At 42.3% G+C, this 11657-nt stretch overlaps 1 protein-coding gene across 1 annotated transcript in view; it reads left to right on the plus strand.

Annotated features, from left to right (window-relative positions):
* SEMA6D (semaphorin 6D) overlaps nt 1–10738 on the plus strand; it is a 53789-nt gene extending 43051 nt beyond the window's left edge. Inside the window, exons 8-19 of the mRNA XM_027084219.1 lie at nt 192–311; nt 977–1065; nt 1769–1986; nt 2062–2193; nt 2509–2664; nt 2756–2929; nt 3712–3852; nt 3948–4025; nt 4504–4565; nt 4926–4982; nt 6470–6637; nt 8366–10738. Coding sequence (XP_026940020.1) covers nt 192–311; nt 977–1065; nt 1769–1986; nt 2062–2193; nt 2509–2664; nt 2756–2929; nt 3712–3852; nt 3948–4025; nt 4504–4565; nt 4926–4982; nt 6470–6637; nt 8366–9654 — 2684 coding nt within the window. The 3' untranslated portion in view covers nt 9655–10738. The remainder of the gene's footprint in view (nt 1–191; nt 312–976; nt 1066–1768; nt 1987–2061; nt 2194–2508; nt 2665–2755; nt 2930–3711; nt 3853–3947; nt 4026–4503; nt 4566–4925; nt 4983–6469; nt 6638–8365) is intronic.
* Nucleotides 10739–11657: the final 919 nt, after the last annotated feature.

Here is an 11657-nt window from a genome sequence, read left to right on the forward strand (position 1 = left end):
CCTCATCCGTAAACTTAGATAATACTGTGGGTCAACCTGTCACAGGTTGATTCTGAGCATCGGGTTTAGATTTATTTGTATATGTAGCAATGATGTAGGTGAAATCACTCCAGAGGATATAATACACTATATAAGATAACACACTTAGGATAATTATGGCTGTTTTATCTAATTTATAACTTTGGTTTCAGATGGGAAGCTGTATTCTGCCACAGTGGCTGACTTCCTGGCCAGTGATGCCGTTATTTACCGAAGCATGGGCGATGGATCTGCCCTTCGTACTATAAAATATGATTCCAAGTGGATCAAAGGTATCTTTGAAGAACGGCTTTGGGAGATCACCAAGGGAAGTACCATGGCCGAGCATCAGGAAATTCAGTGCATGACTTTATATTGTTTAGTTAGAGCCAAGTACAAGCTGCCTTGGTTGTGAACGGAGCATTAATGGGGGATGAGGAGACCAGTAGCCACGTCAGGAAAGTAGATTTTTATACTAAGTGACCTCAGAAAAAAGATCTCAATTCTGTGTGCCATTTGCCTAACTCTAAATGCATGTAATAATCCTTGCCCGCTTCCATCTACCTACCCTGGAAAGTGAACCCTGGGAATCAGTAGTTCGTATCTGCAGAGTTATTTTGATCTTTGGAGTCTAGAAATCAAGATGTTTTATTTTCAGCGTAAGAAGTTTCCTTCCCTAGTTAACTACAAGTTAATGAATAAATCTGTTGAAACAAAGACCTTTGTTGTAGTTCATTTCCCTGTAGGCTTTTTCTAGTCCATTAGCTAACATTAAAGACTCTGGGTTCCCTGAAGCTTCAGCACACCCATACTGGGATCCACAGACTCGCTGGCATAGCAGAGTTCTCCTTGGCTTGAATGTAGCAGTGTGACATCTGTCAGTCATGCCTGGCAGTCAGGGTCTGATACTAATTGAATTATCCTTTAGGAACCAGTTGGTTTTCAATTTCTCTTTCAGAGCCGCACTTTCTTCATGCCATAGAATATGGAAACTACGTCTATTTCTTCTTCCGAGAAATTGCTGTAGAACATAATAATTTAGGCAAGGCAAGTATATGATTGTGCACTCATACTGCATGGAATTGAGCCCGCTTTGGTAAAGTCTTTGCATATTTTCCAGCACTCAAAGCATTTAGGGCCAAGTGCAGAGAGGTGAGTTGCTTATCCTGAGAATAATTGCTGTGGAATGCCTGCACAATGGCCAGAGTGGGAACAGCAGCCTTGGGCCTTGAGATTTCTTTTTTTTCTTTTCCTGTTACTACAGAGAATGTTCTGCAGGCTCCCTTGAGCTACGGATGCTTCTTTAACTCTTTAGAATCTATCGATAGCTATTCTTTCTCAGCGTCAGAAGGCAGGATGGAAAGTAAGGGCCCCTGTTCACTGTTGAATACTTCAGTGCAAGCCCATATGATTCTAGAATATTGCGGCCCCTTCTATGCCAGGTTTAAGAATGGTGCATTTTGTTAACAATATGAGAACAGAGCATGGGAATGGTTTCCATTCAGCCGGGCCGTTCGATAGCTCACTTCTTATGGAGCTTGTTTGGCAGAGCAGGAAAATGGCCCTTTTTTCTCACAGATAAATCTAGTTGACATTCTTACTATACAGATCCCTAGGGAGAAGGCTGCCGGAGTCTTTTGAACCACATGTATCTTTAGCATGTTTCATCCCTCCCTTATCTGGCAGCTTTTTCTTCCCGTTCTTCCAACGCGCTCGTAACCCCGTTGCTTTGCTTTTGTCCCGTGGGCAGGCTGTATATTCCCGTGTGGCCCGCATATGTAAAAACGACATGGGTGGCTCCCAGCGGGTCCTGGAGAAACACTGGACTTCATTTCTGAAGGCTCGTCTTAACTGTTCTGTCCCCGGAGATTCCTTTTTCTACTTTGATGTTCTGCAGTCTGTCACAGACATAATACAAATCAATGGCGTCCCCACTGTGGTCGGGGTGTTTACCACACAGCTCAACAGGTGAGAACAGATCCCCGGCGCTTCAAAAGGCCAAGAACAGGCCCATTGTCTCCTGATACCCTTCCTCTTTTTCAGCATTCCTGGTTCTGCAGTCTGTGCATTTAGCATGGATGACATTGAAAAAGTATTCAGAGGACGGTTTAAAGAACAGAAAACTCCAGATTCTGTTTGGACAGCAGTCCCTGAAGACAAAGTACCGAAGCCAAGGTAAGAAAAAAAAAAAAACGGAGAGGATTTTTGTCTTTGACAAAACCCTCCGGTCATGGGAAGCATCCGTCCTCAGAGAGCAGCTGGGCCGACCTCCCACTCCAGGAAGGGTCCCTGTGCAGCGCTACAGACAGAAAGTCAGTGAATATGACTCTGAGAGCCTGAATATGGAGAGCCCCCAGAGTTCAGGGAAATAGCATCGCTCCTCTGGTTTGGTTCACTCTCCTTTCTCTCTTGACCTCGTCTTCCACGATGGACACTTAATCCCTAGATACAGATTGTGAGGGGGGACCAAACACACTATGTTCCTTTCAGGCCTGGCTGTTGTGCAAAGCATGGGCTTGCCGAAGCTTATAAAACCTCCATCGATTTCCCGGATGAAACCCTGTCGTTCATTAAATCCCACCCCCTGATGGACTCCGCCGTCCCACCCATTGCCGACGAGCCCTGGTTCACAAAGACTCGGATCAGGTAAGACTGTGCAGAAACACGGGCCCTCTCCCATCCAGTGGCTTCCCTTCCTGTTGGCCGCCCCCCTGACCTGGCTCCCCTCCTCCGGCAGGTACAGACTGACGGCCATCGCCGTTGACCATTCTGCGGGACCCCACCAGAACTACACAGTCATCTTTGTTGGCTCGGAAGCTGGCGTGGTACTTAAAGTTTTGGCAAAAACCAGTCCTTTCTCTTTGAATGACAGCGTGTTACTGGAAGAGATTGAAGCGTACAACCATGCAAAGTAGGTATATTATACGAGAACACTTTCTAGTACTTCCAGTGTGTGTTTCATCTAGTCATTTCCTTCCAGCCCTCTAAATTAGCAATGGTTTGGCATATCAGTGTTTTGTTTTGTTTTTTTCCTCACTGAAATAAAACCCGGGTTTGTTGTTTTCCTGAGTCCGCTAGGGCTTGGAGGGTAGACAGTGATGAGTTTAAAAATAATTCAGCCCTTGTTTGTCACCTATGGAAAATGAGAATATTTTATCACCACCCTCTTACCTTGAAGATATATTTCAGGATGCTACGTGGAGCAGACAGCTGATTGCAAACACACACACACAGTACACCATAATTCTTCTAACCACTGATATAAAAAATTATGTGGACCATTAAAACAAACAAGAAATAGATGAGAGAAATGGAGCAAAGAAGACTAAGGAGAGATCCAGAAATATCTAGCACAGGAAGATTTAAATGCATTAAAACATTATCCTTTTTCTTCCCTATAGTCTAACATGCTGTTCACAAATGCAATTCCCTTCGATCATCAGAACGGGAAGCCAATCTTTAAAAAACCCTTTGTCCAGCCTGAAATTAAACCAGCCATGCAGAGCAGTAGAAGATGAATCACATCATTATTACTTCCTAAACTACGTGCTTGCCTGGTTTGCTACTGAGAGTATTCCTTAACGCCTCCCCGGCTCTCAATAATTGCAAAAACCAAACCTTACTTGCCTCATGTAGTTCCTGTAGCTTTTGCCTTACTAAACGTCTGTCTTCCAAATGTCTCCCACAATATAGGTGCAATGCTGAGAATGAGGAGGACAGAAGGGTCATCTCACTCCAGTTGGATAAAGTTCATCATGCTTTATACGTGGCGTTCTCTAGCTGTGTTATCCGCATCCCCCTCAGTCGCTGTGAGCGTTACGCATCATGTAAAAAGTAGGCTGATGTTTCTTTCCTTATCCCGGGTCTTACAGCATCATTACCTTTGATGATGAGAAAATTCAAGTTACGTTCTGTTTGGTTTTATACAGGTCTTGTATTGCATCTCGAGACCCTTACTGTGGCTGGTTAAGCCCAGGGGCCTGTGGTCAAGTGACCCCAGGGATGCTGTAAGTATACTTTGTCACATTAGCTGAGATCTTCTCCAGATGTGCTTCTATCTTCTCCAGGGACGCTAAAGCTAGAAATTTTAGAAAACTTCCAATAGCACTACTTTCCTTTTTGGCTTTACTTTTCTTTCTTTCTTCCCTTTTTTCTGTTTTTTGTTTTTTGTTTGTTTGTTTTGTATGGGAGAAGGAAAAAAAGAAAATCTGGAGCTGTGAGAGGGAAAGGAGATTGTAGACAGTGAAATACCTACGGGAAATGGATGGAGAGAAAGAACCAATTCTCTTCTGCTCTCTTAAACATTCTAGTTACCAAATGTTTACTAGAAATACTCATTTTAGCAAGCTATGTTGAAATGTCCTTTGTTTTTTTCTGTCTGCTCATTCTTACTAATCCATCTGTGTTCTTGGTTCTGCTCTGGTTGTCACTTGTGTTCCTATGAAGGCTGTTAACTGAAGACTTCTTTGCTTTCCATAACCACAGCGCTGGAGGATTTGAACAGGACACGGAATATGGCAACACAGCCCATCTAGGGGACTGCCATGGTAAGACCGAATCTTCCTTTCCCTCCTGGTGCTTCTTTTTGACCACATTTGCACGTGAACATTATTTTACAATCAGCCTTTTATAATGACTCAGGACACATGCCACCTAGCATTTAACTTAAACGTCACAAAAGCTGAGCTGTTTGGTCATGGGGATACATTAGAGAAGAATCTTACTTTTTTTTTTTTCCTTCACCATTTACAATCTTGTAGGAAATCTAGAGAAAGGTAGTCTAAGCAGTAGGTTACTCTTTTAATTTATAGTCCTTTCTTTTGACTTTTTGAGTTAATTGGAATTCGTAAATTTTTGCTTTCTTTTGGTTACTTTTTACTGATTACTTGTTCCTTTAATTCTTTTAGAAATTTTGCCTACTTCAACTACACCAGATTACAAAATATTTGGCGGTCCAACATCTGGTTAGTTTTTTTTCATTTTTTTGAATTAACAACCTTTTCTTTCCTTCAGTTCAGCATTTTCAGCCCCTTCTCCCTTCCTTTTGCACAGTTTGGCAGCCCTTCATTTTTCTGCTTTGACTCATAACCCCCCTGATGGTCCGAAAGACTTTTTCTTATTCAGCACTTCACCCTGTGTAGCATGTTAACAGCCCATCATTGACCAAGGCACATCCTTTAAGAAAAAATCCAATGGATTAACATAGGCTGCATTCCAGCTGCACGCCCGTCCACCCAAGCTTTCTTCTCTCTCACCCCTGTGCATTGTGAATGTTCCCTCTGGTCATCTATATTCAATGGATGGCAGAATTTCATTATTTACCCCTTCTCTCCTCACCTTTCCTAAGACCTAGTAAACAAATACACATTTCCCCAAAATGTGTATTTATAAATTTGAGAGATCTTTTCTGAATGGTTTGTGGTGATCCTAGAAACCTTTGAATGTTGTGGTCTCAGTGGTGTGAAAAAGGTTCCCATCGAATGAAGCTGGTTTCTGATGTGTTAAGATGGTCGCTGGGCTCCCTGTGCCCCTCTCGTCTGCATCCGTTTTGGAGTCTTCATCTGTGACCGTTGCACCAGTCTGAATTGGGGTCTCCAGGGGTTTAACCTAAGATCACATGCTTACATTTTGAGGGAAAATCTGCTTGGCAGAAATCAGTAATAGACACACAAAGAGGTTAAGTTACTCCCGATCCTGTTGCTGGTTCTGAAACTTACCAGCAGTTTCATTCCTCAGAGGGGAGAAAAGGATGGAAGATCTTGTGTATCAGAACATCCTTATTCAGCTTGTGAATGCCATTTCTTTTGCATGAGTTGCTGCTAACTCTTTGGAAGAAACTCCCCGGGCATTTTGGAAGGCACGGACAAGGTTCATCCCTGCTTCAGTGCTTTACCGTGGATGGCGAGCCCTCAGTGCAGTCAGTAATCTACAGATAGACAAGATGTCTGTGGTAAAGCAGGACAGCCTCTTTGTCAGGTCTAAAATCAAGTGTTTGTGCAGACCTAATCAGGTGTTTTCTGATGACGTTACACTGTAGGTTCCCCAGTGAAGGCAATACAGTTTCCAACCATCTATGAAAATGCTTTAAACAAATATACACAAAAGAAGTGATGTTGTCTCACAAAAGGATGAGAAACTAGCAATTAGTCTTTGGGATTCATCATACCTTTTCCATGAGTGTCATTAATCACCGCAGAGGCTTCGTAGAGGAGTATTTTCAGTGTCTTCAAGTTCGAAATCTGCTTAATATGTCTTTATTGTTCATTTTTAGCTTATATTTTTCCCTTGCAAGAAAAGGATTTGGTATAATCTCCTTGGATGTGTTTTTATGAAATCCTAGAACAGGCTTTCTCATAAAATTTGCTTAAACTTTACTTGAAAATACAACAGACCAGTCAGAAGCCATCCGCTGTCACTACCCATGTTAATAAAAATCTGTTTGCCACCACAGACATGGAGGTATCTTCATCTTCTGTTACCACAATGGCAAGTATCCCAGAAATTACACCTAAAGTGATTGATACCTGGAGACCTAAACTGACCAGCTCCCGGAAATTTGTAGTTCAAGATGACCCAAACACTTCTGATTTTACTGATCCTTTATCAGGTATCCCAAAGGGTAAGGCCTCACCAGGGAACTCATCTCTCACTGAGTGGAAACCTGATTCCTAATATCTCTGAGGAACGTGTGGAGGTGAAGCCGGACGGAGCTGCCTCTGTTGTTAGCATCGCCGCCGCTGGCCACACTCACACCGGTTTTCTGTGGTTACGTGGAGTGTGCATTCCTTAGCCGATGAAAGAGGTGGAAAGCTGTTGAAGAAGGAGTTGGTAAAGCAGCCACTCAGACAATCTAATCCGTGTCGGCTTCTGTCTGAAAAAGCTACACTCTGCTGGGTATCAGAGAATTCCGAGGGTCACCCCAGCGATATCCAAAAGCAAAACTCATTAATTGCAAATATCCTGATATCGGATGTTTTGTGGAGGAGCCTTTCCCAGACTTTTGTTTAGCTGCAATTTACAATGCAATCTGAAAAGTACGGGAGGCGCGAAGTTGTTTGAATGCCACAAGCGCTGAAACCTAACAGAGTGCTCGTCCGTAACTATCATTTTCAGCCCATAATAGAAGCATTTATCAGAGAGCTGTCTGCTCAGTTACCTTGTTAGACAGATCACTCTGGGAAAAAATCTATTCTTTAGTGCTTCCCAAACTGTGGTATCAGGTTTCCAATCAGTTTTTATAGCAGTGCATTGTCATTTATGATTTACATCTATTGATTTTGGTTTTATTTGTTTTCATTGTAAACAATTTTATAATCATTCTTCCTCTTTTATTTTCTTTAGTAATTCCATTTCTCTCTACGTTTCTTTCTTTGTCTTTCACAATGCCGCTGAATTCCATAGCCCTCGACATTGATGAAAAACAACTAATGTTCAAAGGCCTTAGTACTAACCTAAAGCAACAGCATCTTCAAATCACTCTGACTTACCTTACTCTGGGATAGCTGTGCTTGTAGCATGTAACAGACTTGGATACCTCTTAAACTAACATGTCTAGATGTCTGTGGTTGCATTAAAAATCCCAATAATTATAAACTAATTCACTCTTCTATTTCTAGTCTAATTTAGATATTTCTTAAATATCTTAAGACAATTGGATAATATTACTTAACATAGTATATTTCCTTAGACTGTCTGGATTTCTTTCATAGCAGGCAATTCAAGAGTGCTTCACTCCAAGATGGAATGAAAAAAAAAAAAAATCAAAGTAAACATGAGAGGCTATATTTGTAGCTAACAGTGACCAAGCAGATGCTTTTAGTTGGTGAACGAAGTATATACTTTCATTCTAATTAAGATAGCATAATTGCATTAGCATAATTATTTTAGCAAAATATATGTTTATACCAATTCATACATTTCCCTAATCCCAGTAGCTGCCCTTTAATCCTGATTTATGAATTAAGAGAAAATCATGAGAAAAAAACATTTTATGAGTTTAAAATGGGCCACTTAGAAAATATATACCTTCTAGCTCTAATTTTTAGGTAGAAACCCTTAAAATTTTGAATGTTATGTAACAACAATTTAAGAGGGATTGGAGGGGAAAAGACAAATACAGATCAGTGGAAGATTAGCATTGTCCTGGTATTTGTAGCGATCATAAATGTCTCTGGGGATCCTATTGGGATTAAAGGAAAAAATATGGAATTTTGGAGTCCACCTCACCCTCCAAGCTAAGCATACGGACCATGTGAAGGTAGTGTTGGTTCAGTGGGAGCCACTTGCTGGCTCATATTGTTTTAAAGAAGCTCCTCACTCAGACTCTTTTCCTGTGTGTCTGTTGCAGGTGTACGATGGGAAGTCCAGTCTGGAGAGTCCAACCAGATGGTCCACATGAATGTCCTCATCACCTGTGTCTTTGCGGCTTTTGTCTTGGGTGCATTCATTGCAGGTGTGGCAGTGTACTGCTATCGTGACATGTTTGTTCGGAGAAACAGAAAGATCCATAAAGATGCAGAATCTGCCCAGTCGTGCACGGACTCCAGTGGAAGTTTTGCCAAGCTGAATGGTCTCTTTGACAGCCCAGTCAAGGAATATCAACAGAATATAGATTCTCCCAAATTGTATAGTAACCTGCTGACCAGTCGGAAAGAGCTGCCACCCAGTGGAGATACGAAATCCATGGTCATGGACCATCGAGGCCAACCTCCCGAGCTGGCTGCTCTCCCGACACCTGAGTCTACACCTGTGCTTCACCAGAAGACCCTGCAGGCCATGAAGAGCCACTCAGACAAGGCCCACGGCCATGGGGCTTCAAGGAAGGAAACCCCCCAGTTTTTTCCTTCTAGTCCTCCACCGCATTCCCCCCTAAGTCATGGACATATCCCCAGTGCCATTGTCCTTCCTAATGCTACCCATGACTACAACACATCTTTCTCAAACTCCAACGCTCACAAAGCTGAAAAGAAACTTCAGAACATTGACCACCCTCTTGCAAAGTCATCCAGTAAAAGGGATCACCGGCGGTCTGTGGATTCCAGAAACACCCTCAACGATCTCCTGAAGCATCTAAATGACCCAAATAGTAACCCCAAAGCCATCATGGGAGACATCCAAATGGCCCACCAGACCCTAATGCTGGATCCCGTGGGACCTATGTCTGAGGTCCCGCCCAAGGTCCCTAACCGCGAGGCCTCACTCTACTCTCCTCCCTCGACTCTCCCCAGAAATAGCCCAACCAAGCGAGTGGACGTCCCCACCACTCCTGGCGTCCCAATGACTTCTCTGGAAAGACAAAGGGGTTATCATAAAAATTCCTCCCAGAGGCACTCTATATCTGCTATGCCTAAAAACTTAAGTTCACCAAATGGTGTTTTGTTATCTAGACAGCCTAGTATGAACCGTGGAGGCTACATGCCCACCCCCGCAGGGGCGAAGGTGGACTATATTCAGGGAACGCCGGTGAGTGTTCATCTGCAGCCTTCCCTCTCCAGACAGAGCAGCTACACCAGTAATGGCACCCTTCCCAGGACGGGACTAAAGAGGACACCGTCATTAAAACCTGATGTACCACCAAAGCCTTCATTTGTTCCCCAAACCCCATCTGTCAGACCACTGAACAAATATACTTACTAGGCCTCAAGTGTGCTCTTCCCCCTGTGGCTTTATCCTGTCCATGTTGCTGAGAGGATGATGTTGTAAGGGTACATTAAGACAAGAGACTCGCTTGTATTTTAAGAGAACCAAGTGGCCAAAGAAACGCTTCCTAACTTTGGCAACATCAGAACTTGCCATACGTAGCTACTGCAGCAAGGCTTCTGTGTACTTGCCTGAAAACAAAGGAAGGTGCTGGTCATTCCATTTCTTTTGTTTGAAACTAAAGAGAGATGTGGCTCCGAGGGGCTACCTGTAACCAGTATAAAGAGCTGATACAGTGCTCAGAAGAATCTGTCTGTGAGCAAATACTTGAAAATGGGTTCAACTTAGACTGCCATTCTGTGTGGTCTTCCCATTAAATGTGAACATTTTAATATGTATGCATTCACCTTGCCTCTTGCACAAATGTCAAAAAACAATGGTAATGTCTCAAAGAAAAGAAGTTGTAGATTACCAAACAATTTGCTAAAAATTCAGTCTTTGACCCAAACTGTAGCATTTTTTTACGTGTGGCATTTTTTTTCATGCCACCAAGGAACTGTGTTGTGTGTGCATGTGTGTGTGCGTGTGTGTGTGTGTGTGTGTGTGTGTGTGTGTGTGTTCTGTCCCCACTAGGATTTGTTTAGGTGCCCATTGCATCTTTTAGTGCTATGGAGTTATTTACATCGCACATTACTGAACAAGAGACAGTAACTTCTTCCCACAGCAGTCCATTGGGTTCAGCTTTGAGAAAGAAAGAAAACCGAGGCTGATTTTGATGGTCAAAATGATTAACTTGACTTACGTGTTACCCAATGCCAGAATGTAAGAGTTCTAAGTAATTTTGTGCTGCTATTCACTAAAACTTCGATAACAGTCTTGCCAGCTTAAGGAGATGGAGATGATAAGAGGTATCCTTGATTCATCCACCAGTATTCAGTAGTGAAATTCACCTGTCCACTGTGAATCCGGGCCGGAATCACTCTACTCAACCTTGGACACACTAACGAGGTTTTATTTTGATGGTGTTTGGTTTCTCCCATGTAGTAAAATTCCTCTTCTTTTAATTCCCCCTAACCCCAAGGTAAAACAAACACACACACACACACACACACACACACACACACACACACACACACACAAAACAGAAGACAAAAGAAGGGGATGTGAGAGGGTTGTAACTGGCTTAGCAGAAACAGTCTGTGAAAACCTAACAGTGGTGCAATCACGTTGTCTATGTTGTGTGATGTGAGAATTTTCTCCTGAGTCATGCAGGTAATGACAGTATACTGTACATATTACATGTGCGTTTACCTAAATCTGTGCATTTTGTGCCTTATTCATGAGAATGATAGAAGTACTCAAATATGTCAAGTGTTTTCAGTATAGCACATCATTTACTGAGTGCCAGTTGTAAATGTTTTTCAACCAGCACCTGAAAAGACTTTTAAAAAATCCTAACAATCTAGAACAGTTAATTGTAAAACAATCTATCCAAATAGCTGCATTACATCCTTTGCCACGATAAACATTCCACTCCTACTTTCTTAAGGATGCAACAGTGATAATGTGAAGTCAAATGAGGTTTCCTGGGTAATGTGACACCTGCGGAAACCGTACAGTCATTTATTTGTAGTTTTGCAGAAGCCACTTAGAGTTGATTATGTGCAACCCTGATGACGATTTCGGTTAATATGCTGCACACCACGGTTTATTGAACCTCATCTAGAAAGTATCAAGGCAGAGGAATGCTCCTGACTTAGTCAGACAAATAAGTTCAACTGTTTTCCTGTGATGCTATCTATTACTTGGGGGAGATGGGTTGCAGAAGACCAGAGCATTTTGATGCAGAATGTAGAATACGGATGCAGTCATTCTTTTCCTTTGAGAATATTGTTTAATAAAGAACACAATTCCCTGAGGTCTCTGGAAGCTCAAAAGCTAAAACTTCTGTTCTTGAAACACTTCAGCTTTGAAACTAAAGTATTACAGATTGATAATAA

This window comes from Aethalodelphis obliquidens, unplaced genomic scaffold, assembly GCF_003676395.1.
Source record: "Aethalodelphis obliquidens isolate GAN/ISIS:26980383/991018 unplaced genomic scaffold, ASM367639v1 scaffold51, whole genome shotgun sequence".
NCBI lineage: Eukaryota > Metazoa > Chordata > Mammalia > Artiodactyla > Delphinidae > Aethalodelphis > Aethalodelphis obliquidens.